Source organism: Sebastes umbrosus, chromosome 4 (assembly GCF_015220745.1).
Source record: "Sebastes umbrosus isolate fSebUmb1 chromosome 4, fSebUmb1.pri, whole genome shotgun sequence".
Lineage (NCBI taxonomy): Eukaryota > Metazoa > Chordata > Actinopteri > Perciformes > Sebastidae > Sebastes > Sebastes umbrosus.
The window spans coordinates 28,399,400-28,423,411 of record NC_051272.1 but is presented as its reverse complement, the minus strand read 5'-3'; the positions used below and the strand labels follow the sequence as shown (position 1 = coordinate 28,423,411).

Genomic DNA, 24,012 nt, shown 5'->3' with positions numbered 1-24,012 from the left:
CACCCAGCCTCCTCTCCTCTCCTCTCCTCTTCTCTCCTCTCCTCTCTGTCAGTAATAGGACTTTTTCTGACACTAAAGGCCTTTACACACTCTGGGCGTTTTTCTGTGCGATTAATTCACAAGTCAATATGTTTTTTTTCGAACTGTTGTTTTTTTCATGAACACTTTCACACCGAATGCGAATATTACGCGGCAAACAAGGTTGATTTTTGTGAGCTTCAACCATCAACCAAGGTATCAACCAATTACATTGTGCGGAATGGACATATTCAAAACATACATTATTGTGTACAACAACACGTAGGCTCCGTAGTCCGAACCAAGATGGCAAACTTTATTTTATTTCAACCTTGATAAAGGCATCGCATACCAGATCCACTCCTTCTGTTCTTATCTTTCACAATAAAAGCCCTAGACATATACACTGCGTAACTGTTTAGCAGAGGATAGTTCACCTTTCGCTAAAAGGAAACTCCATAAAGTAGCTTACAGTAGTTTAGGCTGTTCAACAATTTAGCTCAGGCTATATATCCACACTAATACGTTTTCATTTTAAAACGACGTTTTGAAACGAAAACGATCTCCGTCCAGACGAGCGTTACAGGGCTGTTTCAGAATTAATCTCTGTCCTTATTACCACGCCTGAAAATGCATATCACATGACCATTCACGTACACTGGTCATGTGCGTGCCGGTGTAAACAGGAAGCTGCGCTGGACACGGGAATTGATGCCAAGCGCTTGAATAATAGCTTGCCTCCTGCGCATGTAGACAGTAGTAGCATTATAAAATACAGAATTTAATTCAAATCAGCAACGCTTGTAACTCGTTGTCCATGTTGACATTAACCACTGGCGATCGAGGCATTTGTTTTCTTACGGAAAAGGTTCACGTGATGGGGCGTGACGAATCAGGGAAGGACACGTCATGACTGATAAGACCCAGTCAAGAAGCGAACGTGGGTGTCTGCGTCATCGATTTCAACGGTTTCCGTTTCTGTCCATCCAGACTACAACGCAACGTTATGCGTTCTAAAATGAAAACGTATTAGTGGCGATGTAGCCTCAGACAGACACTGCTCTGGGTCTCTCTCTCGGGTCTCTCTCTGTAGTTGGTCCTCTGCCTGCGCGAATCTATTTGAATCTGTTATTGAAAAGTGTTGCAACTGACACAAATTTGCATCGCTGCCGGTATGAATAGTTTTGATGCGTAATATTCACAGGCGATTATTTCACATTTTTGTGTCATTTATTGGTCACACTCCCGGTGTGTAAAGGCCTTAAAAAAGCTAATTACTACATTGGTAAAAGTAGTGAAATAAGTGACTAGCTGAGATAATGTCTCTCAGTAGGAGAATAATGTCTGTAAATACATTTCTTATTTATTGACATCGGCATACTGAACCAATGGGTTTTCTCTACCAAAGCGCCTTTTTTTGTTTTTTCATTTTTGGTACATGTAGGTGGCACTTCAGCTTAAATGTTGCCTATAGCCGTATCTTATAATGAACTTGTAGACCTCCCTGTTCTCACCTTGTTTATGACTGTCACTCCTGTGTTTCAAGCCTTAGCTGATTGTTTTTTTCATCCTTGGGATTAAAAGCAATATTAGCAAAAGTGTGGAACTTTGCGTTAATTTCATTTATGAATTGTTAAGCTGGAACCTACAATTTTTTACCCTAAGAAGCTATAGGCAGTTGACCCAAAGCCAACTTTTAATCTCATTTCTAATATAATAAGAAAAAGAAAGAAAAAAATAATGTAAAAAGTTATTTAGCAAAATACAAACTACATTTTGTGTTTAGAATAAGATGCTTGATTATACATCTACTCAAACAAACAAACAAGCAGCCACGCTCCGAGCGCACACGCGCCGTGTGTATATTTTTCTTGTTACTCCCAGAAGGAGCGTGACGAGCAAGTTAATCTATCCGCCAGCGATGCGGCATGACACAAAGCTGTTTATTTCCCTTTTCCTCTCCGTGCCGCCGTCTCTCTCTCTCTCTCTCTTTCTCTCTCCTCCTGTAAAGCCTAATCAAGTTTGTATCAAGCTAAATAATGCCTTGGCGTGAAATTGGTGTCTTCAGTCAAAAAGCACTCCCCAGCCTGTACTACAAGAGAAGGCAATTATGTACCCCTCCCTCCACACCCCTCCACCCTCCAGCCCCGGCTGGAGTTCATGTACTCTATGCATGTGTGTGTGTGTGTGTGTGTGTGTGTGTGTGTGTGTGTGTGTGTGTGTGTGTGTGTGTGTGAGTGAATATGCGTGCACTAGAACTGCTCTACCTCATAATTTGTCTGAGATGTTTCTTGACAACATTTGAGTCTGTGTTCATGTTGGAGCTCAGTCTTCTGACGGTGAACTTGGTGCCTCTATTTGACTTGTGTGTGCGTCCCGGTCTGTAATGGTGAGTGGAGGCTGCCGGGGGAACTTCTAGTTCAGTTATTTCTGGAGCCTTCCCCAGAGTCGAGGTACTCCAGAGGAATGCTTTCCCTCTCCTCCTCCTGCCCTCTCTTTCTCTCTCTGTCCTACTCCTTATCTCTCTCTCTCTCCTCGCTGCCCTCCTTCACCTCACTTTCACCTCACTGATGCTGCTTTCATCCTCTCTCTCTCACCTTTCCATTCCTCCTCCTCTGATTTCCCTGTCCTTCCTACCTCTAACTCCACTCTCTTTACATCTTATCATTTGTTCCCCCTTTACTCCTCACTCTCTTTCCTCTCGTCTCAACGTCTCTTCTGCTATCGATTCCTCTTCCCGCCACACTCGCTCTGACAGACAGAAAAACAAATGTCAGATCAGAGAGGCTCTTTAATCTCAAGCTGTGTTGTTTGGCCCTGAACATCAACTGTCTGTGTGTGTGTGTGTGTGTGCGTTCTTCTCTCCGTATGTTGAGAGAGCGGTGAATTTGTTGTGTGTTAATAAGCAGCTCTAAGTTTTAAATGCTTTTGTGTGTGTCCTGTTTTTGTATTCAGATCACTTCATGTAGGGCTGCAACTAACGATTATTTTCATTGTCGATTAATCTGTCGATTATTTTCTCGATTAATCGATTAGTTGTTTGGTCTATAAAATGTACGAAAATGGTGGAAAAAGTCGATCAGCGTTTACCAAAGCCCAAGATGACGTCCTCAAATGTCTTGTTTTGTCCACAACTCAAAGATATTCAATTTACTGTCATAGAGGAGTAAAGAAACCAGAATATATTCACATTTAAGAAGCTGGAATCAGAGAATTTTTACTTTTTTTCTAAAAAAAATTACTCAAACCGATTCAATCAATCAGCAAAATCATTGCTGATTTATTTTAGTAGTTGACAACTATTCAATTAATTGATTCATTGTTGCAGCTCTAACTTCATGCACGTATGTGTTTGTGTATATGCACTTGGAAGACCCACTACAGAAGTAGGAATTGTTCACTGGGATTTAAAACAAGAACGCTTTTACTTTTTACACACTGTTCCGTGATTTCATTCACTTTGTTTCAGTCTTACATCAATCATCTTTTTGACTCGAGCCTTTTGGGATGTTGAGCTGATGCATGTTTAAGGCCCTGTTCAGACCTGGCATTAACATGCGTCTTGGGTGATCCGAACACAAGTGGACAGCTTTAAGTATGTCTGTTCACACCTGGCATTAGAATGTGTCTCCACATGTGTCTTGAGTGACCACTCGTGATCTCACTTCAGATTGGAGGAATGTCAGTAGTAATATCCTACATATTTGTGAATTCGGGTTAATTTATTAACAAAGAATATAAGGTTATTGCCTACTGGGTGACCTCCGTGCCGTCAATCCAGAGCTTCAGAGCCGGGGATGGGAGCGAGCGGGCAGGCGGGTGTCAGCTCTGTGCCAGGCACTGCAACAAAAACACAGATACATCACTGACAGTATGATAATAATGCACTTCCCGTGCCTAGTCTGATTTGAATATGTTGCTATAGTGTATAAAGCAAATCCAGTTATACCGACAGGATACAGCAGTGCACAGAAGCTGTTTATGCCGCGACGCCGACAAGCGCTCACGTCTGCCCACTGAGGAGTAGCAGTGAGACCATGCGTATCCACGCTGATCCCAGCGGGGACGTCCGTGGAGTAGGCGGCCCTTAATGTTGCCCAGAACACATTCGCGTACGCACTGCTAAAAGAATGTGGCCATATGCAACCCAGACCACCTCAGAATGTGGTGTGAGCAATCGGATCTCAATGCGTCCTCAATGCGTCTTGAGTGCATTCACACCTGTACTTAGAGCTGTCCACTTTGTGATCCGATCACCCAGGACGCATGTTAATACCAGGTCTGAACAGGGCCTATAAGAGAAAGCAAGAAAGCATGTGTTTATGTTGTCATATGTTGTTGGGGGTAAGTTTGGGGATGTTGGGGAGGTTGCATAGCAACTCAGTTGGACGGCACAGCATGGTGTAAAACCACTGTGACCTCATATACAGCAAGAGACAAAAGAGGAGGTGTGAGGAGCAAAATGCATGAGGATAGCTGGGATGGAAGCAAAAGTAAAGAAAAAGTAGTGACGGCTGAAGGTAGAACAATAGCAAAAACTATGAGAACACAATCAGATAGAAGAAACATTTTCGGATCAAAAGAGAGGGAGAGAAACAGAAAAAAAGGATGAGTGAGGAAGAGTGGGAAAGAGAGACAACAGAAAGAGAAAGATAGAGAGGGCGATGAAGCTTGTCCGCCAGGCTTTGTGTGGTTGTTGTTCTTTCTCTCTGCCATCCATCTAAGCCCTCTGCTACCTCCGTCCCTTTACACACACACTCTCACAAACAAAAGCATGCATGCACGCACACACTCACACTGTCCCAAACCCCAGACTAGCCTGGTGTTTCTGGCCAGTGGCTCAGTGCTTGGGATGTGTGTGTGTCTGTGTGTGTGTGTTTATGTATTTTAAGGCTGTTTTGTTCAGAATGCAGGCAGGCAGAGAGAGCGGTTTTACTGCTGATAAAAGTATTTGGTTAATCAGCTTCTGTCCCCGTCCCCTGGCTAGAAGTGCTTGCATGTGTGTGTGTGTGTGTGCTTGACACAGGCCATTGAAGTTAGGGAGGCTCCCGGGGGGCGGGCTGGGGATGGAGATTGGCATCAACCCTCGGCCAGTAGCGTCACAAAGTCGTTCCTGAGGGACGGGAAGGGCAGCCAATGAGAGAGTCCCTCTGGAGCTATAGGGAGAGGGGAGGTGGGGGCTAGGAAGTGGGTTTTTAGAGGGGAAGTAAGAGGGGGACAGGGAGGGAGGGAGGGAGACAGAAAGCGAGGAGGGAGGAAGAAAAAAAGGAGTGTCTAGGATGAGAGACAGACAGATAAAGAGAGAGAGAGAGAGAGTTGGATGACAATTACCCTCTTGACTTCTGTCCAGCACCAGTTGTCAATCAGCCTGCCCCTCTGGGAGAAGAACCGGCGTATCATTGGCTACGCTGACCCACATCCCGCCTCTCTGGGCCGCCTGGCCAATGCATGATTGGCCACGGTGACCCGTTCGTCAAAGAGATCTGGGAACACCAGAGCCTTGGGCTGCCTTGGGAATAAATGGCCCTGATAGCGTGCGTGCATGCATGTGTTGTTTAGGAGGGAAAAAAAAAAAGACAAAGGGTTTTCTTATTGAGGCTATAAGTGCTTTCATGGGACAGAAGAGAAGGACGGACAAAGATAGAAGGGAAGCAAGTGGGAATGTGGCAGAAGAGGGGAAATGCAGAGGAGAGGAGAGACGGAGGGGGTGATGGAGAAGGATGGATGTTAGAACAAAGCATGGAGGGTGAGCAGTGGTCAGGGGAGAAAAACACTTAAGAGATGGAGACAATAGTGAAGAAAGATGGCAGGATATGGGTAATGAACAAGGGAAGACAGAATAGATGAGTAAGTGAGGGAGGGAGGGAGGGAAGGGAAATAGATGAGGTTGTAAGTACGGGAGGAAAATATGGAGGTAGAGAAAGGAGACAGTAGATAGAGAGATGTACTGTTGTACTGCTTTGGTTACAACAACCACTGTGTAAATAAGTGGTCATGATCATGAACTCATGATTCAGAGGCATAACTTTGTTTTGCTTTTTCTGTTCCACTTTTCAGCTCTCCTCTCCTCTCCTCAGCACTCCTCTCCTGTCCTCTCCTCTCCTTCCTCCTGTCTCCTCTCCTCTCCTCTCCTCTCCTCTCCTGTCCTCTAAAATTGGAGCATGCCAAACAGCCGTAGCTTCCTGTTGAGGCATTATCTGCCTACTTTAGTATAGTTAACCTGCTTTTCCATTATGAGTGCTTTATTTTGGAACAACAAACTTCTTCAGGGGTTTAAATCCTTCATTGTCAAGATAAGAAAGCTAAATAGAAGCAGGTCACATCCTGTTTTCCACCCAGAATTAACGTGTTATAGGGGATTGTATTGGGTGTGATCAAAATGTGTAAATGATAGTACTCTGTAAATTACTGCCATTTTCCTATACACACTTTGAGGTCAAGTTTTGTAGTCCGATTTTTTTTCTTTCCTGAGGATGTCACTTCCACTTCAAATGAGTACAGGTATGAACGTGGAATAGCTTACTAGAACAGTAGGTCTGTTCTTCTAGATTCAGGTGCTGTGTCAGAAAATGTAAATAATTGCCCTCAGTCTTAACCATGTGTAAATATTTGCAGTGCACTGCTAAAATGAGAGACTACAGATGGAACTCACATATCATTCCTGGGCTGTATGATGGCTACAGGTGTACAATCACCTGAAAGAGAAGGACCTCATACATTCTACAAGCAGTTGCGGATGACTCGGCCATTAATCTCAGCCAGCACAGACTGCCTTAATCACATTAAGAAGCTATGTTGTAATGGGTTTGTCTTTGTGCTTGCAAGAGGTTGTCTGAGAGCAGTGCAGTTTAATAAAAAAAGAACCAATATAGCACTATGGCACCATTACGTTAAAAATGTAATCCGATACAATTACTGTTGAAAAATGTAATTAATAACCTAATCCAAGTATCACAATATAAAAGTAATGTAATTTGATTAATTTCCTTTACTTTTGGATAACCTCAATACCAAATATGCAAATAAATCAATTTTGTATGTAAAGCAGAAAAGGGGAATAACATCACAGTACAGTTCAAGTTCTGCCTTCCAGCTGTGAAAATGCTGTTATTATCCAAGGACTCGAATCATTGACACATTAGTTACCGGATTTTAACTTAGAGCAGCAGCAGCAGCAGCAGTACCCATATAAAGTAAATTAAATTAACTTACATGCCCATTTCTAGGTCTTTACTGTGTGTTATTGTGGTCGTATAAATGTAATTTATGGTGCTGTTAGACAAGCCCGTTAATAGGTGCGTGCCTCCCTCGCTCTGTGAGAGGGGAAGAGAAGGTGGAAGGTGGACTTTGCACGCAATGTTTCTGCAAGTTATGAATAATAATAATTTGATTGTCAACGTTATGAATGAAGCTTTGAACTATTCGGTACAGCCCTACAAATTTCCCGGTTTGCTGGATCAGAAATATGAAGCTCATTTCCTACAAACCTTCTTTCTACGCTGGGATGCCTCTCCGCAAAATAAATAATATTGATTAACTGCGCAAACCATCCTCTTTTTGTGATACCTTGCGCTGTACTGTGATGTACTATGTTCCCCTTTTCTGCTTTGTATACAAAATATTGGTGAAATTTCCACCCAGTGAAAGCATTTTTTCACTAATGTGAGCCACACCGCCTATACTCTACCTGACAGCTCCCTCATCATCATCATCAGCTGCAGCTCGCACACAGACATCGCAATGTGTCTGTCATCTGATTACGTCTTTTTTTTCTGTAACTGCAATGGATTACAATTACTTTTTTTGTATTCTAAACGCTGTTCCATGTAATCCGTTACTCCCCAAGCCTGGTCTAATGTATCTGCCCGGTCTTAACATCTGCAGGTGTTCACTGACAACATGTCTCCTCATGGCACTCTTCACTCTACTTTAGATTAGAAACATATAAAATGAATATACAATAAGAGGAGTTCTCATGACCCATTTATTTTTCAGCTTTACGGTCAAAGTTCTAATTTTCAATACCTTTAGGTTTTTAGACTTGAGACTCTGATATTGGGAAATTCTGCATCGCAGATTCTCATATTGGGACCTATTTTGTGTATGCATATCAATGTCAGTTAGTGTGTGTGTGTGTGTGTGTGTGTGTGTGTGTTTTCACTGTGGACACCCGGGTATAATTTTATTCCTGTCTAATGAACCGTAGCAGCCCATTACAATGCAGACAGGGGCGTTGTGTAGTTTTGTGCTACAATTTGACATGACGGTTACTATTGTGTGCTTGTATACGTGTTACGTGTGTGTTTGCATCTGATTGTTTATTGGGACTGTGTTGTCTGCAGGTGTGGTTGACACTGTTCATTGTATGTTACGTTGGCTGTGTGTGTGTGTGTGTGTGTGTGTGTGTGTGTGTGTGTGTGTGTGTGTGTGTGTGTGTGTGTGTGTGTGTGTGTGTGTGTGTGTGTGTGTGTGTGTGTGTGTGTGTGTGTGTGTGTGTGTGTGTGTTTGCACGGAATGGATAATGTGGTGCTCTTGTATGCTGCTGTTTTAATGCTCGCAGCTTCAGTCGCTCTCCTGTTGCTGCTAGGGAGGATTTCTTAAAACACACAGACAGACAGTAGGACACACACGCACACACTCGCATGGTTAAACCTAAAAAATAATGTGAAAAACAAAACAGCACCTTGGCATTTGTCTTTGACATTCCTGCCATCTGCAGACCTCTTACAGCAATCTGTGGAAATTACCCGGGCTGCCAAGTACACACAAGTACTCCATGTTTATACCCGTGCTGTGAGACAGCATTTACTGTATGAGAGCGACTTCAAAACCTTAGCAAAGTAACTCAAAGTACACACCCCCTTCAAAGTTTACCCTACTTCCACTTCTTTACTGTTCTCATTAAACTACATTTGGTGTATCTGTTGAAACCCACATCTAAAACACACTTCTGATAGACTAAAAGGTGTCTCAGGGGTCAACAAAAGCAGCAGCAAAAGCAAGACTTAATTGTTGTGTGTGTGTGCAAATGTGTATAGATGCTTCAAGGATTCCCAGTAGCATCTTGTTAGTGTCACACACTCACACATATATCATGCTCTGGGGTGTGTGTCTGTGCTGAATTTGTGCAGTGTGTGTATGTGATGTTGTTGAGGCGGATTGTTTGATCTCTAGGCCTCTGCTGTCGCAATAATTACTGGCTTGCCTACAGGTACGCTACTTCTGTATGTGTTTGTGTGTATGTTTTTTGTGTATATGTGGCCATGTTACATGGGCCTGGGTGATTTCACCCTAAATTTGCCACATGTAGACATGTGAACCTGTGCAAGTTTTTCATCTCATTAATTCTCTGTGGGGTGTAATTCAGTGAACATGCCAAAATCACTAAGATTAGGTTGGTTAATGTTGAGTTTGGTAAAATGTTTGACCTGAAAACAGCAGATTAGCATTAGTTCTTAAAGTCTCTGCATTTTCATGTACTCTGCTCAGGACGTCATCAGACTCCACATAACCTCCTGAGACCTCCAGCCCATTGACATGTGTCCTCTGTAGTGGACATTTTGTCCACATGCATATCCTCTTACTCTTTTGACCTACTCTATCAACCCCTGGTGTATTGTAAAGAGGACATCCTAGGCTTTCCAGTGATATGGCATGTTTTTTTTTTTTCAATCAATTTGAATGTATTCTTGGTTTAATATCACTCTACAGCCATAATCTGTTCATTTGTTTTTAGTCTTTTCACACTGAAATAGTCCTGTAGTCCACTATACAGTGGACAATAAAAATAAAGTTTAACAATCCTAAATTGTTAAGATTTTCTTTTAACCCTAAATAGGAAGGAAATCACAAAAAAAAAAGTAATTGGAAGACACTTTTTTTTAATTCGGTTCCCAGGAGGATAATAAAAAGAATGATAAAGTTGTAATTTGTCTCGTCCAACATGTGCAACAAAACCGACAGGAAAATATATAGATGTAAATGTAGCTCAGTCTGGGCTGTCAATCGATTGAAATATTTAATCGTGTGATGTCAATAGTTTATCGCGATTAATCGCAAAATAATCGCTCATTTGTTACCTGTTCAAAATGTACCTTAGAGGGAGATTTGTCAAGTATTTAATATTTTTATCAACTGGGGAGTGGGCAAATATGCTTGCGTTATGCATGCAAGTGGGCATGTCTGTAAAGGGGAGACTTGTGGGTACCCATAGAACCCATTTTCTTTTACATATCTTGAGGTCAGAGGTCAAGGGACCCCTTTGAAAATGGCCATTACAGTTTTTCCTCGGCAAAATTTTGTGTTCGTTTGGAGCGTTCTTTAGCCTCCTCCGCGATCAGTATCTTCACTCAGGCTTTAAAACTGAGCTCGCTCCAACCTAAAAATTGCAAGTTACGTTAACAAAATTTGTGTAATTAGTGTACTGTACATATCCACACAGTGCACAGTTAAAGGTCTAGTCAGGCAAAGAAAATCCTTAAAATAAGAAAACATCTTCCTACAAATGGGCAGTATTTTGTTTAAAATTTGGCATATACACAACCTCATTCAACTCTTTGTAACTTAGAAATATTAAACCCAAGGTTTAGGGATATTTAATTTGCGCCTGCATGAAATTCTGGTAGTGCTGGGGAGTTAATCGGCTTATTGTGCCAGTTTACATTTTTCAAACTGGAGGCCTGAGTGTGAAGGAAAGTGAGATGTACTGAAGGCAGAGGAGAGATGAAGCAACACACACCTGTGGAAAGACATTTATACCTTGAATGCTGTAGGTTTCCTTACAGACACACATACTTCAGGTCTCTTTCCAAATGTATATTTTTTCTAATACTGTACACTACACACATGTACGCACACACTTTCTCGTGTACACGCTCACAAATCTAATTGAGCTCTCCCTCACTCGCACATTATGTGCAAGCATGCTCAACCCTTCACACACAACCACACACACACACACACACATACACCCCCCCCACCGACCCCCTGGTGTGTGCAGGGTTCACGGTGTGTATGTCTCTGAGGGGGCACAGAGGAAGGATAGGGGAATCTAAATAAAGCTATGTGTGCTTGGCTAATGAAACACACTGTATTCCCTACAGTCTCATCAGGAAAACTGGGCTTTTATCAGAGGCAGAGTTACCACTACATCTAGGTCTTTCTAGAACGTCCCAAACTCTCCATATCTACTAAAGGAATGTGGTTTTACCACGATTTCACCATTTTATTTGTCTGGGAAAAAATACAGAGAATCTCTGTCACAGCAAGACCAGGGAAGCCTGGTTCGAGCAGAGTGTGGTCTCAGCAGGGAACACTGCTTGTCAGAAAGTGAAACCTTTGATTCGCATCTATGTGAAACAGGTCCCTCTTTTCATGTAGCTTCCAGAAGATTCTTCCTCCTTCCTTAAAGTATGTGAGGCAGCATAATATTGTCAGGGTGCTGAGATGTGTGTGTTGTGGTCTGAAACAGGTGCTGTGGCATGAAATGCGGCTTGGAATTAGGATTTGAGTGTCCAGTTTGCACCCATTAGAGAATGTGTTTCTATCATCTCATCGAACTGCATTTTTCTACTTCAAACTACTTGTAGACAAATGCATCAGTATCACGTATACACCTTTGCATCGCATGCTGCTAAAGATACTGAAGGTATAGTATTGTTTTAATCATGGAACCCAACACATGGCTTTAAGCCGTTTCTCACCAGTGTGATGCGAAAATGCGGTGCAGGAATATGGAAAATCTGCGTGCAAATTTTTCCGCATGACAACTATTCACATCAGTTCCGGTGTAAATTATCAGCGTTGCCATGTTCCATTTTCGTCAACGAGGGCAAATGAGTTTCCTTCTTAATAGTCTCTTTGTCCACTTCTCACAACAATAACACAGACAGAGAATGTCTAAGGGGATAACGTCAACTACACAATACATAAACTAATCAGACCCCAAATGTGATGCTAACGCTAGCTTTTGAGGCTAGCCCTGTTCTGTGACCAACATATAACGTTAGCAAGTGCACATCAGCTACGTGACCATCTTCATCATATCCCAGCTGCTGGGCGTCCTCAAGTCATATATTGTCCTTTATTTGGTTGTTGAGGTAGTAGTGTTTGTCGTACATTATTGGGTGTTGAGACGTGGACGACCCATTATTATTCCGAAACACCGATAATCTGAAAAATGTCCCATTGGACCGAAAAAAGCCCATTTGTCCGACAGTCCGATACCCCGAAAACAAACGGCCATTGTTCTCAAAGGCCCATTGCACCAAAAACACACACTCTCTATTCAACAAACAGAAGCACATGGCTAATTATTATGCAGAATGACAGTGAGCAGTTGGAAACAAAGAACTTCATTGGTCAAAAATATATTTCCACAGGCGGACATCCGCTGAAGTCGAGGTCCGTCTGAATATTTTTCCCCCAGCACGAATGTTCCGCAGGGGCGTGCGGATACACAAATTAATTTTATAAATTTCCGTGCAAATTTTTGGACGAAAATCCGTGCTTGGTGTGAAACGGCTTGTAATTGTGGGGTAATATGCCATAGGTGTTTTGGAAGAACGCCCCTTTTTATAAGCTTAGAGCAAGTACTTTGTTTTTCTTCTGGATTCCTCTTCCCATACCTTCTCTCATGTGTTTCTTCTCTGCTGTGTTTGGCAGACATGTTAGTCATGGTGGGAGGTCTCTATCCGCGCTGGGTTCTGTTCAGGCAGACGAACAGCCTTCAAGTCCAAATCCTGTGTGGGTCTGTCTCGAGCGCATACGTCCGTGCGTGTTTGTCCAGGGATCCATTAGTCCGTTATTAGCTCACTGTGGTCTACATCTGGCCCTCAGAACCAGCTCCAGCCCCAGACTCTCAAAGGGAGATTTCAGACTTGATCCAAGTGCTGACCCAGGTTGTTTTTTTTTTAGTTTTTGAGGAGGGGGAGAGTCAGTCCTTCTGAATTGTGGGTCAATGCAACACAAAACACGCTGAAAGTAAACCTCAGGACCACTGTTTTTGAGATGGACTCAAGGCTGCGTTTCTGGACGCAACTTTCTCACTTCACCAAATGTACCAAACTGGAAAAAAGGATTAAACATGAAATATGTTCTTGTAGTGTAGGCCTGCTATGCCTTGGAGCACCTCTATGTGTGTATATCTCTATATATATCTATATATGTGTGTGAGAGAGAGAGAAAGATAGAGAGAAAATAGATTTTATTTTTATCTTCTTGCACAATTGCCTCCAAGTTATGGGAAAAACAACACTTTAGCTGTGTATGTTTTTGTGGTGTAGAATAAACAAAGCAGTTGACTCTGCAGTAAATACAGATTTTCCCCATTTTTTTTTTTTTATTTTGTGGAAGAAATGCTCAGAAATGATTGTGGTTTTCATATTCATCCCAGCTGTCTGCCCAGTTTTGGTTCTACTTTAGGTCCATCAATATAATAGTTCTTGTAATGTCATCATTATGGTAATATGCTTAATTTGTTCCTGTAGTAAAGATCAACACCTCAGGTAGACTCACTTTGTCGCACAGCACCTATCTCTCTATTGGAAAGACTTGAAGTAAACAACAACTAAAAAATGCTGATTTAAGTAAACTATGCTCGTGATTACATGTCATGCAGTAGCACTATTAGTGTTTGTTTGGTGTTGTTCATTAATGTGTCTGAGTTTTACTAAATTGGATCATAATGAGTCTTGACTGGGAATAGTGTAATATTATTAATATTACAGTTATTTTAACTTTTTGAACGGATGTGAAGAAATGACCCGCAGCCCTGTCTCTGTTTTCATTGGATGTGATGAGCAGGGTGATTTCACCAGCCCTGTGAAATGCTTCATTTGAATTTCACAAAGGAGTATTATGTGTTATAGCTACATATTTTCAGCAGGTTGTGCTCCTTTTATATTTAGGGGATAAAATGCACTGAAAATGTATGAAGCAGTTGGCAGGGGGGCATGTCATTTGCTTCTGATGTGTGTTTCAAAATTTGCCTTTTATTTCTTTTCTTCTGTGTCATCCAGATAACTTATTTCATTTCCTGTCAATCCTTATTCTGTGTTATCAGATATTGCAGTTTTTTTCAAACTAGGTTGTAATAGCATTAGGATTCGCCACGTGTATGTGTGTCCACCCTATGGCTGTATTGGATGGGAATCCCACAGTGGTGTTACCTTTGGCCAGTAAACGATGGAGTGAAGTCACCTCTCTATGTTGTTAGTTGCTATTGAACAAGTCAAACCTTGCTGGGTAGTTTAATGTCCCAATACAGCCTGCTATGGATTAGAAATCGACCGATAGTGGATTTTTAAAGGCCGATGTAATAACGATAATTTGGAACAGGAAAAAGCCCTTTTTTTCCCTCTGATTAATCATTTGAAAGAGAATATCCTGAAGTGTGATTTGGTGGATTACATTGTTGGAATATGTTCTATTTATTTACAATGGGCGATGTGCTGTTCTGTGGTTTACAGTATGACTGGCCAGGATTACTTCTGTTGCGCATCCCGTTATATTGTACAATGCTACTCTTACAAACCATTAATGTTCAAGCATTTTTCCGGGGTAAGGAGGATCCTAGAGTGTGCGATGATTTCATTTCATGAATGGGTAGTTACATGTCTCATGATAGGTACATTTTATATACTGTTCTGGTGCATTGCCTGGATGACGTGCTACTGTAACACAATAATTATCCAATTTGGGATCAGTGAATTCCATCCATCCAGCTATCTAGCTATCGCTGGATTATTTGGAAGACAGAACACCAAATTGGTACAGTAAGCAAGTTAAAGTGACAGTGGATAATTTCCTGTCTTGTATCACGAAGAACTGATAGTGTTGCGTTATATATTCGAGAAATAACTTTTTTTTCTTCTCTCTACTATGACTTTGTGTACGGAGCCTCCATGCAAAATGGTGATGTACATCCCAGCATGACTTGGTGGCGGCTGCGCAGCCATCGGCCAGTATCAGAGCCGAGTTCCACCGATAACGATAGTTTGTAAAACGTCCTATCGGCGTCGATTAATCGGCCAAACCGATTAATTAGTCTACCTCTACTATGAATCACTCAAATGAAAGGATTCAGCCGTAGTTGTTTGACGATTACATTGGCAGGATGTTTCAATATATTTTGATTAACCATCGTCAGACAGGGCTTGTCTTATGGGTTCGCCGCTTAGGATTAAAACACCAACACTAATTTTGAATTGTCTACATTACTACCAGGAAAAACTGAACACCCATGCATTTAGCAACCCGATATTTCCTTATATTTGGCCTGCACATAAAGTATATTTGACTGTGTGTACAAGTTGACACCATGGGGTTTAACTGAAACAAGGAACATCTCAACAGTTTGTTTTTCCTGTAAAAGGAACACTTCGATGATTTATAACTTCTTGTTTTCATTTGAGCTTTTTGGCTTCGCTCGACCATGAGGATGGGGAGGGTCAGCTGGGAGCTGAGGAGGATATGGATTGAGGAATATGAGGAGAGGAATAAAGAGTTGGAGGGGTGGGGGGTCACTGGGGAGAAGCAGGATGAGAACTAGGATTTTGAGAGATCAGAGACGGAGGTGAGTAAGTGAGAAGTGAGGAATCGTGTGGTGGGGAGGGAGCGCACAGGAAACCCCATTGTGTGGTGGCTCCAGCCATTTCCTGTTTGTGTGCCAGCTGTACTTCCCTCCTTCCTGTTGTACCCAGGAAGTCGGTGTCACATTCCAGCTCTGATCAGCTCTGTGTTCGTGTCAGAAAGATCTCAGGACATTGTCATTGTCAATACCTGCATGTTTGTTGCTTCCCTAGTCTATTCTTAGGGTTACATAACACTTTACATTTACAGAGGATAAACATTTGCAGAGGTAGATACATGCAGACTCCATAACCCTCCAATAAAACCCATAATGTAGTGATCATAGTTTGTAGAGACTGTTTGCACCTTGAATCCAAAGTTGGGGAGACAAAGGGGAGTACAAAATGAATTCAGTGCACCAACTAAGACTAACTGGACTAAGAATCTAGTGGAAAATGTTAGATTTATTATAAGCAGACCTGTTGTCTAGTTTCAACACAGGTTTTTTTTGATAACCGATAATTACCTGCTTCTCATTGCCATTGGTGTGTCTGGACCTTTACAGGCCGCGGCTCATTGACTGGAGTTGACTTTTGCTGTGAATAACATTGCAACCAAACTCTTCTTCACTTCCCTGGAGCACGATAGCCTACAGGAGCAGTGCTACAAGTTTGCCAAACTAACTTATAGCGTTATTGCTGGCGAAATACCTCCACTTATTAAATCCATGCTCTGCTTTATAACCGTGGTGGTTGTGTCAAAGCAAGTACCATAGTACTACACAGTACCGTATTTCACCGGTGTTTCTGTCCGCGAGTCACCAGACTTTGGTGTGTTTTCTCCTGGGAACCAGAGTTTATTTCACCTGAGTTTCTGACTGTGAGTCAAATCAGACATGTCAGCGTATTAAACACAAGCAATTTTGGCTTTGATTTTTGGAATATTACATAATAATGTAATTTTCCCATTATTGGCCGATAATTTATCAGATCGATGTACATTGTGCATCACTAGTTGTCATTTCTATTGTTGTGTTGGGTCACATCATCAAGTACCTGGTTTTGTCCGACTAAAACCTATAAACATATTCAGTTCACTATCATATAAGATAAAGAAGAGCCGCAAATTCTCCGAATTGAGGAGCTTGAACCAATTCATGCTCGGAGAAATGACTGAAACGATTAATAGATTATGAACATAGTTGTTGATTCATTGATTCATCTATTAACTTTTTCAGCTGTAAATGAGATTGAGCACAGTTTTGCATGGGATCTTGGGTTTTTGATCATGGCTCTGGCCCTACTCTGTACAGTCTGACAATAAATACTATAAACATACATTTTAATTTTTCTCCCTCCTCCTTTCTCCTCAGCGGTAGAAGAAGGGGAGTCTTCAGAGTGTGGAGGGACCTGGGATGAATCAACTGTCCAGACAGGTTTGTGTTAAGACACACACACACCCACACACACACACACACCCACACACACACACACACACACACACACACACACACACACACACACACAGATAATGTAATAGAGTTCCAGCAAGCTGTCAGATCCACATGAGAGGCTTAAATCTATACGTCTCTGACACACAAACACGCACAATTTGTAATATCAATTCCACATGGTTTATAATGGCCTGCTCAGAGGAATATCAAGGAGAAAAAAGAGGAGAAGATGGAGAGATGAAGTGAACCATAGAGGAGTTAGGATGGAGGGATTGCTGACAGTATTAGGAGGAGAAAGAAAACCCATACAAGTGAGAAAAGAGGAGATTTGAAGAGAAAAAGAATGAATGAGACATGAGAGGGATGTGAAAAGAGACAGAGCACTCGTCGGTCTCGGGAGTCAGACTAAATGTAGAGAGAGATGACAAAGGGGATATGGAGAGAGAAAGATGGGTGGAGGGGGGGCAAGAGAGATATTTGTGTGCTTTTTCACTACTCTCTGTGGTCTGGTGATATCCTGGGAGGAAGTCAGAGAGATGGCTGGGCTTTTCTTTTCTTTTTGTTCTTTTCATGGATTTTGTTTTTCCTTGCGGTTTCTCCAAACCGACTGCTGTACTTCTCCCTCTCTGTCTCTGCCTCCCCTCTTCTATCCTCCTTTCTCTTTTGTTTCCAACCCAAGATGGAAATTTGAAATTATCCTCACTTGCCCTTTTTCCTTGATGGAAAAGGAACAACTGAACGAGTTGCGCTCTGAAGTTCATGTGTCTAGATAGATGAATGGCACTTATAAGGATTCTCAAACAGACACAAGACTTTCAACCAGGAGGCCACTGTCCGTGGGCCGTGTGAAACTAAAAGTAACGTTGACTTATTTTGTCACATCAGGCGTTAGTAAGGTGATAACATTAGTATCGTCAGTCACATGAGTCACATGAGTCACGTGAGTCGCTAGTCAGTGAAGTTAACGTCAATCGCGACTGTTTCCTAAACCTAACTAAAGGCTGGCCCACACTAAAAGATTTTTCAAATGTTAACAGATGTTGAAAATGTGAGAGACCCCACACATAATGACATGTTATGTTCAATTTAAACATATAACAATAACAATTTTGTCCCTATAGTGTGTGGTGAGCAACGATTTGGCCAAAACCGCACACCACACACTAACAGATTCCATTCATGAACAACAAAAGTCCCAACTAAAAAAAAACAAACGGAAATCTCGCAAAATCTCTTGCGATCAAATGTGTCTTCAGTGTAAACATGAGCAGGAGGAGCTAGCGATGTTAGTTTTTGCACTACTTTGTACTGAAAATTCACTAAGGATGGATGGATGAAGTCATGGAGAAATAAACACTTCTATTGTTGATACAAATTAATAAGTTGGTCCTCCATTTCTGAGGTCCATCTCACTACTACTTTATGCTTCGCGTTTTGCATTAGCTCATGCATTAGCCACCATGATGGTGGTGGTTGACCGTCCGCTTTAGTCACCTTAGGTCTCAATTGGCTATATCGTTCTTTCGCACGGGACTGCGTCATCGGCTGTCCTCGGGATACCCCGCACACAACAGGAGATCTGATCGTAGATATTGAACATGTTTAATATTTACTATTTGAAATCGGATGAACTTTCGAGCCGATCAGGGGATGTAAAAAATCTCCAGTAGTATAACCAGTATCACAACTGCTGTAGTGAGTCCAATATTTCTGGGTGAGAAATGGTGCATCTGCTGGCTCCATATGCTAACCCTGGCACCACTAGGCTATTGACATTTTTTTCTCCCTGTTGTCATTAACACTTAGATCAAATTACACATTTTACAAACCATGGCAAAAAACAGTTTGACTACTGTAGTTGTTTGTCAGCTGTAGCTAGTTTTTCTGCTCTGGTTTGCAGCCTATCAGAGAACAGTTAAACACTTCCTCTGACTCGATCCCAACAGGGAAATAAGATACTGCTGAATGTGGTAAATATGCAGTTATCTCTCTCTCTCTTTCTCCACCTCTCCTGCGCTGTCTCTCGTTCAGCTCTACAGGGATAGGAGGATAGGAAAGCATGACCCTTGGGGTGTCTATGACGTACTGAACCCTCCCATCCTTGCCCCCCCCCCTCCTCAGACCTGTGCTAACTCTCCTCCAGGGGCACTATGTCTGTGTGTGTGTGTGTGTGTGTGTGTGTGTGTGAGTGTGCATGTTAAAGGGGGTGCTGACTGAGGTCCTGGGTGGCTCACTAGAACTGCTGTGTGTGTCAGTTCCTGCAGGAAGCTAGAGTCCCATGACACACACACACATGCACACACACAGACACACACACCTATCTCACACTCTTCCTCCCATAAAAAACATACTGTCCCATATTCCCTTACTCAGCCACTCTTTCAATTTGGATTTCACCATCAATTCCCTGTCCCAGCATCCTCTGCATCACTTTCTCTTTCTGTCTCTGCTGCCTTCCTAAATCTCTATGTATCTTTCTTTCTCAGTGTCTGTCTGTCTCTCTTCTTCTGTCCCTATACCTTTTCTACTTTTTTATCTGTGCTCATATTAGACTAAGTGTCTGTGTGTGTGAGAGAGAAAAAAAGAGTGAGAATTGCTGCCTATCCCTTATTCAAGCAGATTAAAAAGAAAAAAAAGACCTTGCTACTCCCTGGGAGATGGTGTCGACAAGGACGGGGGTGAGAAAGGGGGAGCGAGAAAAAGAGAGAATAGAGAGATATACCTTCCCATCCTGCTTATTAAAACTTCCACCCTTCCTTTATCCTTTCTCTGCTTTTTTTTCTGTCTCTCTTTTTCGTTTTCTCTGGAAAATGTGTGTTGAGTTTGGAAAGACCCGCGGGAGGGAAGGCGGAGGGAGGTGGGAGGGTGACTCAAAGGGAATAGCATGGAGCCAACCTATTCTCCCCTCCTCCCTCCCTCCCTACATCTCCTCCTTTCCTTCCCTCCTCTTCCTCCCTCTCTCTCCCTTGCCTTTCTGCCCCAGAGAGGAGCCCTCGGAGGTCGAAGGTGCCCCGACACCCTCCGTCTCTCTTCCCCTCTGCCCACGCCGACCCCTTAGTGGGACAGAAAAACAACTTGTCTCCTTCCTCCCTTGTTTCCTCTCTTGTTCCCTCGCTCCCCCAGTGTGCTGGGAGAAGAAAAGGAGTGAATTTGCCAAGGACAGAGAAGGGAAAAGGTTGCCCTGTTTATAAGAGTCATCTGTTCAGATTTTAACGTATGTTCAGCCTTATGTCCAACCAGGCAAGAGTGCCCTTTAGAGCCAATATGTGTGTTTGCATTGAAATTCTCCTCTCTTTCTCTAGAGTCTTGTTTTTCTCAATTCTTGTCTGACAGTCTACTATAGACTACACACACACACACACACACATACACGCACACATTTACACACATATACGCTCACTTACTGTTTCTCTTGGACAACATGCACTCACAGAGTCACATACAGAAAGAGCCAGTGAGTCATCATGGAAAAGGTTTGTCAGGTCCCCAAGCTGAAACTGAGAAACTGAGACCTTACTGCATTATTGTTCTTCACAGCTTCAGTACTGTGTGAATGTGAGTGTGTGCAAATATGGGTGTGTGGGGAGACAGACATGACGGGCTGGCCTCCACCTATCAGATGACAACATGGGTGGATCAATTCAGTTCACATTAATGCATTTTCTAATACAAATGTCCTTGAAAACTGCAACAAAAATAAAACGTTATGCTTTGTCACTTCTAATTTATCCAAACTACAAAAAAAAAGTGAATTGCATTTTTTCACAGTTCACATATTTTGTGTTTAACGCCACACTCCAGTGTGTGTGTGTGTGTATGTATGCACTTGTTCTCCAGTATCTTGTGGGAGTATTTACCATTTTGGAAAATGTCAGCAAAGAGATATTTCCTCTAGTGTAACAACCCAGTTTCTTAGTTCAAATCCTACTACAGGATACGCCATTGCGCTGTATGGTTGTAGTTCGGCAGGACATGCTAAGCGTCTGGCTACTTTATTGTAGGTCATTGCAAGGGGTCAGAGGTTGAAGGATATTGTGTGCAGTATGTTTGTCCAGAGCCTTAGGGGTTTGATTTATGTGTAGAATAATAATAAATGATGCAAAAGGTGAATGAAAATACACTTGTAAGAAATTGAAAGAAAAATTGTGAAGAGAATCATCTTCAAAACAACATAATACAGTAAACACAAATGTTGGTCAAACAAACCTGTAACATAAGACAAATTAAAACAGCAGAACACAGCTGATGGAAAATTGTAAAACAACAAGATGTAAAATGAGAAGAGAAATAAAACAGAACTAGAGATCGCACCAGCGACGCCAAGTCAGCCCCACAACCGGCGATTGTCGATCTGTTCGCGCAGATGTTTATGTGTGTGTGTGTGTGTGAGCATCGTTGTAAAACACACTTAATTCAAACTCTTCAAAAACAAAATCAAACTCACCAAAACCATCTTGGTTAATCTTTCCAACAATCACCAACTCTAGTTTGGTCAAAATAAACCCTTATTTCACCACGTTAGATGTGAAAATATACCTATGGGCTCTACACTCTGTTTTTCCAGAATCGCTGTCCTGGCTGGTTAACAGCCCTGATGCATTGCATCTTATGATAAGTAAGACTCAAAAGGCAAAATCACGGGCCCTAGGGCTGGGCAATATATCGATACTTTATCGATACTGTGATACGAGACTAGATATTATCTTAGATTGTGGATTATGGCGTTAATATAGTCTTTTCCTGGTTTTAAAGGCTGCATTACAGTAAAGGGATGTCATTTTCTGAATTTATGAAAATCTAATTTGTAAATATTTTGGGAAAGCACCATTAGTCAACCGTCCAATATCGCCCTGCCCTAACGGGCACAAATAATTAATCACATCTTAAAGGCGAGATGGTTAGATTGGAGGATACATTTACATAATCTCAGCTATTAATCTATCTATCCATCCATCCATCCATCCATAAAGTTAGACATGTATAGTGTTACAAATGAGGAGCTGAGAGAACGAAAGGAGATTACAGGCTGTATCACTGTTCTCCTGGTTCACTGTAATATCTTGATGATGGCCAGAGCCGAGAAAAACAGGACACTGGCCCTTCTAACTCTCTCTCTCTCGCTCTCTCTCTCTCCTTCTCTCACTTCCTCTCTCTCTTTTCCTCTTCCTCTCTCCCTCTCTCACCGCTACCCTCTGGAGGTCCATAATGTAGTTTTAATTTCCCCAAGGCTACCACAGGAAAACAGTTCCTGTGTGTGTGTGTGTGTGTGTGTGTGTGTGTGTGTGTGTGTGAACTATTATTGCCTGCTTGTGACAGCGCACAGTGCATCTGTGTTTTTGTCTGTATTGCAGCATTTAAGCCCTTTGTTTGTGTGTCTGTGTAATTTGTGTGTGTGTGTGTGTGTGTGTGTGTGCACACCAAAAAATTCACATAAGTGAGCAGCTGTTGTTAAGTTGTTTGTGAGTATGCTTTTCTGCCGATCGGGGTGAGTCTGTGCATTGCGTGTCTGGCCGATTTTATATGTCCGTTGTGTGTTTACGGAGTGTTTTTGTTTGTGTGTGTGTGTGTGTGTGTGTGTGTGTCTTTTCTGCTACCTTCCATGACGTGAGTGGCTCTTTCATCATCCTGTTTCCAGACATTGGTGTTGGGTGCTGCTCTCTCCCTTGCCGCAGCACGTCCCATGGGCCTATGTGTGTAGGTTTGTGCATATACCTACGTGTGTGTTTGCGTGCGACTGGTACTCTGTGGCTCAGCGGATCTCCTCCCGGGGGGGGAAAGGCCTTGTATTGTGAAAACACACACACACACACACACACACACACACACACACACACACAGGCTATGGTGGGGGGAAGAACATGAGGTGGGAGCAGAGGGGAGGAGGTGAGGAGAGCTGGCCTCTTTATATAGCCACCTAACACACACACCCACACACACACATACATCCTCAAACAGAGTGAGGCAGAGGGTGAGGGAGGGGTGAGGGAGTCATTCTCTTGAGAGACAGAGAGCAGGCCTGTGTTGTTGTGTCCAGCTGCACCTGTTCAGCCTGTGTGTGTGTGTGTGTGTCAGTGTGCATTTGAGTGTGTGTACACCGTGCCAAATGTGTCCTCCATTCTTTGTATCTGCCCACTTGTCAACATTTTGAGCTCAAAGGTGGGTCACTGTGCTGACAGTTACTGTCTCACCAGCAGTATCACCTCACTGCAATGTCTTTAAATCGAAGGTTTTTTTCAGCCACATTTGATGGGGGACAGATTGAATGAAGTAGAATCCGTTCCATTGACCCCCGTGGCTTCACCTCTTGTTACCAGGTAATACTTCAACAATACGTCAACAAATACAAACTGAGAGCACAGATCGGAGTTGTTTTTCACTCCTCTCGTAGATGCGAACGTTTAATCATCCCACGAAAAGGCGTATAAATGCGTGGATAACGCGCGAGGGGTTTAGCGTGCAATAAGTACACCTTTCGCTGTGTCTTTTGTACGGCATGTATCCTGTACTGGTGAGGTGGATGAGACGCTTGTGACGTGTTTTCTGGAATGTCCGTGTAATGTGGTGGTATTTATACGCCTTTTCGTGAGACCGGTTGGTTAAATACACTATGAGATAGCCAGAGCTAGCTACAGTAGCCACCTGTAGTCATATAGATCATATGAGTAACTATTCACGTCCAAGCAGCAACCACCAGTGCTGAGAAATGCCACGCGGAAGTGCCAAAAAACTGCAGTTCTTCAAATGACCACTTGAGGCTGGCTCCAAAAGTGAGTCAATCCCCATAGACCTCCATGTTAAAATGCCCATCTTTTGCAGCAGAAGGTCTCTATCCCCATTCATGATAACTGCAGAGGGGTGAATTTTTATGCACCTCGCCTCTTTGTCGCTAGCTGCTAGTGGTCTGCTCTGCTGCGTCACCCGGACCCGTCTCAACTCCACCGACGATCCACTGCTTAGCCCATTTTTGGATT

The 24,012-nt window shown here is 42.6% G+C and overlaps 1 protein-coding gene across 4 annotated transcripts in view; it reads left to right on the top strand.

Annotated features, from left to right (window-relative positions):
• Positions 1–24,012, top strand: part of znf423 (zinc finger protein 423) — a 199,369-nt gene that overhangs the window by 15,744 nt on the left and 159,613 nt on the right. For all 4 annotated transcript variants that reach the window (XM_037768628.1, XM_037768629.1, XM_037768630.1 and 1 more), the window contains exon 2: positions 16,961–17,023. In XM_037768628.1, the coding sequence (XP_037624556.1) occupies positions 16,961–17,023 (63 nt within the window). The remainder of the gene's footprint in view (positions 1–16,960; positions 17,024–24,012) is intronic.